Source organism: Caretta caretta, chromosome 2, assembly GCF_965140235.1.
Source record: "Caretta caretta isolate rCarCar2 chromosome 2, rCarCar1.hap1, whole genome shotgun sequence".
NCBI lineage: Eukaryota > Metazoa > Chordata > Testudines > Cheloniidae > Caretta > Caretta caretta.
In genome coordinates this window covers 190,263,796-190,268,578 of record NC_134207.1, presented here as the reverse complement: position 1 = coordinate 190,268,578, position 4,783 = coordinate 190,263,796, and the positions used below count along the sequence as shown (strand labels likewise).

Here is a 4,783-nt window from a genome sequence, read left to right as displayed (position 1 = left end):
TCAGAACTCAATAGATGTCCCCTCCCTCCAGCCCAGTTTATGTTTTAATGCTTGTATACGTAAACTTTCCCCAGATTTTTAAACGATGGAAACCGTCAGGAAGCCAGTTATACAAAGATGCCATTTTGCTTTATTCAAGAAAAATACACATTTAAAACAGAAAAATACTACGAGGAAGAAGAGACACTGAGCATAGGCAACACATAGTATTATGGAAACATTGACATGAAGAGTCCAGCAATTCTATGTCCTCTTCATTCACTGCCGGTTTCCACTGTCCACAAAGGTGTCAGATCATGTTGGTGATGGCATGTTCTGCTCATGTGTGAGTTTCTAGATAGGATCTCCGCATGTGGGTAGATGGATTTTTTCACAGCATGGGTTTGGAGGAATTGCTGCAATTTTTGAAGGAGTGGAAGTCAGAATCCAGGACCAACTTTCCTCTGTCCCTAAAAAATAAACAGCGGAGGTAGACCCCTGGGCTAAGTCAATGCTCATAAGCTTTTCAGGGCAATCGCTGTATTTAGATGAACGCAGGTAGAATGTATGCCTGGGCAGGGAGTGGGAAAGCTTTTACAGAACTCGGTCATTATCAGAATAGCCTAACAGTTGAGTGGGCAAGGAGTGAGAATGATTGGCTGAATTGCTACTAGAAATGCGACGGATGCAGGTTTGGAATATTTTTTTAAGGTGAGCTTTAAACATCTCGCCAGCAAAAGCATAGATCACCGGGTTCAGGCAGCAGTGGATGAAGGAGATTGATTCGGTCAACTGCAGGGCCAGCGCTAGCCTTTGGCTCGTCTTGCAGTCGTTGATGATGTGCAAGTTCTGCAGAGAGTCTAGAAAAAGCACAATGTTGAAGGGAGTCCAGAAAAGGAAGAAGATGACCACGATGATGAAAATCAGCTTGATGGCTTTGATCTTGTTCTGGTTTTTGCAGCTCTGCAGTTTTTTCAGGATGTGGGAGTAGCAGTAAATGAGGATGCTGAGTGGGATCAAAAGGCCCAAGATGTTGACTTCAAACTGAGTGAAAAATCGCCAGGTCTCTTTGCCTGGAAGATATTTGGGGACGCACTTGAGAGACTGTTCAATTTCCACTTCTTGGGTAAATGCCATATTTGGTAGGGCAGCCAAACCAGCCGTCATCCACAGGAGTAAGCTTGTAATTATGCCACAAGTGGCTGTCCGAACTCTCATAGCATAGACAGCATGAACAATTGCTATGTACCTGTCTATGCTCATGAGGGTTATAAAGAAAATGCTACTGTAAAAGCCTATGTAATAAATGCCAGCCATTATTTTACACACTGCATTTCCAAAAATCCATTCTTCTGAAGCATAGTGAGCTTGAAATGGGAGGGGGACAACAAAGAGCAGGTCAGAGATTGCAAGGTTGAGCAAACACACGTCAGTCATAGTGGTGACTTTCTTCCTAGTCAAGAGTACACATATGACCAAGGCATTTCCCATTAAGCAGAAGACAAACACCAGGCAGTAAACTATTGGAAGAAACAGTGATTTAAACCTGCTGAAACCATTGCCCTCACTGCAAGGAGAGGTACCTTCATCATACACATAGTTATATTCTGTGGTGTTTTGGAAAGGGCTTGTAACAGTCATCTTTAAGACCTGTGCACAAAAAAGAGATAATTACTTGATTATGGGTATGGAAGGGTTGCAGAAGACTGCATTTTGCCATTGTTACTCATGCTGAATGAAATCAATCTGGCTGCTTGAGGAATAAGGTATTAATCAGTGTAAAGGCTTGTCTAAACACAAAATTATGCCGTTTTAACTAAACTGGTTAGATAAAGCTGTGCGAATCTCCCCCGTCCTCAGTATTAATGCCGTTATGCTGGTATAGCTTACTCCCGTACGAGAAGGGAAATAAGCTGTATCAGTAGAATATGCACCTTTACACTAGTATCACAGCAACACACACACTAGGGGTTAGATCAGAATAACTCTATGGGTTTTAAAAAAAATGCACCTCTGACGTAGTTATATGGTACAAACATTGTGTGGAGGCCTGCCCTAAGCATAGTGGAATCCAGGTCTCCATATATTATAATAAAGAGCATTTTACTGAGAAGATATATAGCCTCATAAAGGTCTGACTTCTGACTGGACAAACTCTGACTAGTGATTTTTGGGTGATTAGTTTTTGGATACTTCAACCTGAGACAACTTAAAGGGAGTCAGATTTGCAGAATGTGCTGTACGCCTGCCCTTTAAGGAGGACCTGACATATAAGCAAAAACTATGAAAAGCAATCGATTTAGAGAGAATTTTTTTTCTAATTCGTAAAACATTTGCATTTTTCTTGCCATAAGCTTGAAAAACAGATTCTTTGTTTCTTGAAGGTTCATCCAGAATTTTGAAATACATGGATAAGAAGAGCAAGGCATCATTATTATTTTGACATAGATCATCCACTTTAATGGGGGGGAAATATTTGGGAGGGGACTCAGAGGAAGCAGATCTTCACGAGGATTTTCTCACAGAAACCTGCACTGTCCTATTGGGGAAGTGGGGTTTGTCCCTGTTAACCTGGCAAATTCCCTCTACCTCTGCATAAGCTCTTTCACCATTGGAAGGGTGCTGCACCAAAATGGGAAGATCTGGTAAGGGAGAGTCCCTTTTGTGTCTGGGAAGGAGAGATGGACAGGAAATCAGGACTGTAATTTACAATCTAGTCCCTCTGTTGATGCCTGTCATTCCTCATTCAAATCCTAAACCTTTCATGTGGCGTCCCATAACAGTCAATCAGCATATTATGTACAGAGAATCTCTTTCCAAAAACTAAAGATCTATTTTCATGCAAAGATCTTTAGTTAGAAATAATAAGGAATGACAGAAGACCAATGCATTTATGTTGTCTAACCTAAGTCTCTGCTATACGTCCAACATAATTAACATATAATTCTATAATTATGTTTAATATTTATTAAGCAACAGATTTATGTAGAATAAATATATGCCATGTGAAATAATATATAAATAGAATTCATCTGATTCTGATCTTATCTACACCCATATAATCCAAGAGCAATTTTACTAAAATGAACAGGAGATGCAGGTGCGCAGCATCTCTGAAGATTAGGCTACTGTTATGCTGCTGATACCCTCTTCTCATCTTTATGACTTCCAAAATTCACTGTTTTTCATGGAGGATCTCTTCTCCCTTCTCCACCTCAGTTGGCCTAACAATCAAGTTGAAAAAGTATCGCTTTCTAGAGTATCTAGAGACAAGTATCTCTCAAGGTGTGTCTCCCCCTTGTCAACTATAGTTAGTTAACTACAGTTAAGATGACAGTATATTTAATAGAGATGGATTTTACCTTTGACTAAGGAGGCAGGACTTTGTTTGGTATCTGTTCTAGTGTATTGTCTTCCTCCCTTGGTGACAGATGTGTCCAAAATGTCTTTTCCCTTGGTGGTGGAGACTGTTAAGCGTTTGTGATATACAGATGCCCAACAGCTACAGAATAAGTATGGAGGCAAAACTGCTAGTTCAAGAGATAGTATAAGATAAAATGAGTAAACAGGAAAAGGTGAACATGAAAGGATTTAAAAATAGTTTCTGCGAGAAGGTATCAACCTCACACTCTCTGAAGTGAATAGGTCTATGCATGTGAGCAGGTGCTCTCCAGTGTGTGCAAAGATGCACAGTTGACTCTCTTGCCTTTAGCAAAAAACACAGCACTATGGCCACCTCCATAATAGAAACTAAGACCCCTTAAAACCTATGCCAGGGACAAGTAGTGCCAATGAACTGCAGGTGTAAATTGGTGTAGCTCTGTTGAAGTCAATGGAATTACACCAATTTAGAGCAGCTGAAGACCTGGCATGTAATTTCCAAAAAATATATTTTGTTTCTATCTTGTAACTGATATCAGCCGACATGCTAGATCTAGCCAAGTACTGTTTTTACGCACCTGTCTATTAGTGATGTACAAACTTGTTTCACTGAGATACGAAATCACATACACCTACACATAGAATCATAGAATATCAGGGTTGGAAGGGACCTCAGGAGGTCATCTAGTCCAACCCCCTGCTCAAAGCAGGACCAATCCCCAATTTTTGCCCCGGGGGAGAGATTTGCTTATTTGTTTGAGTACATTTTGGTGCATGCAGTCCATGTGGTTTGGGACAAAATACTGGCTCAAGTGGAACCAGGATTGGCTTCAGATTATGATAGTTTTATATAGTGCTGTGTAGTGAGGTGGGGTGGCCACCCGAGGACCCGGAGTGGGAGGGTCCCTGCACTGAGCCCTGGTGGGCGGGACCAGGGACTAGTTGCCCCTCCCCCAGGAAGTGGGTGGGCGGGGCAGGAAGTATAAAAGGCGGCCCGGAAAGTTCCAAAGCGGAGGGTGTTGTGGGAGCAGAGGACTGGCCTGGGTCATCAGGGCCGCTAGCTGATTCAGACCTGAAGGAAGCAAACAACTGGCTTGGACCGCTCAGACTGCTGTCAGTCCTCACCCCAGAGGGAGAGGATGACTGGCCCGGCCCACCAAGATATCCAAAGACTTGCTCACGGTCCCAGAAGCCAGGGGTGGCAGTCTCCCCTTCCTCAAGCCAGAAACCTGAGCCTCAGACTCTTTGTTGCCCCTCCTTGATCCAGGACCTGGGCTAATTGACTGATTATTTGCTGCTCAACTTGCACATAGGGCTGAGCCTCAGAATCTTTGTTGCTCTGCCCTGATCCAGGGCTGGGGCCAATTGACTGTTTGTTTCCTGCCTGGCCTGGGCTCCAGGTGCGAGCGGAGACCACTTTGTT

At 42.8% G+C, this 4,783-nt stretch overlaps 1 protein-coding gene across 1 annotated transcript; it reads right to left on the bottom strand.

Annotated features, from left to right (window-relative positions):
- Positions 1–319: 319 nt before the first annotated feature.
- Positions 320–3,456, bottom strand: LOC125630926 (C-C chemokine receptor type 8). Its single transcript, XM_048837141.2, has 2 exons — positions 3,342–3,456; positions 320–1,629 (listed from the first exon to the last, which is right to left on the bottom strand). Exon 2 carries the CDS (start codon positions 1,618–1,620, stop codon positions 574–576), a length of 1,047 nt encoding a protein of 348 aa, XP_048693098.2. The 5' UTR covers positions 1,621–1,629; positions 3,342–3,456; the 3' UTR covers positions 320–573.
- Between the last annotated feature and the right edge of the window lie 1,327 nt (positions 3,457–4,783).

What these genes read in the sequence shown, in the direction of transcription:
- LOC125630926 (XM_048837141.2), bottom strand. Translation starts at nt 1,620, where the DNA reads ATGACTGTTACAAGCCCTTTCCAAAACACCACAGAATATAACTATGTG.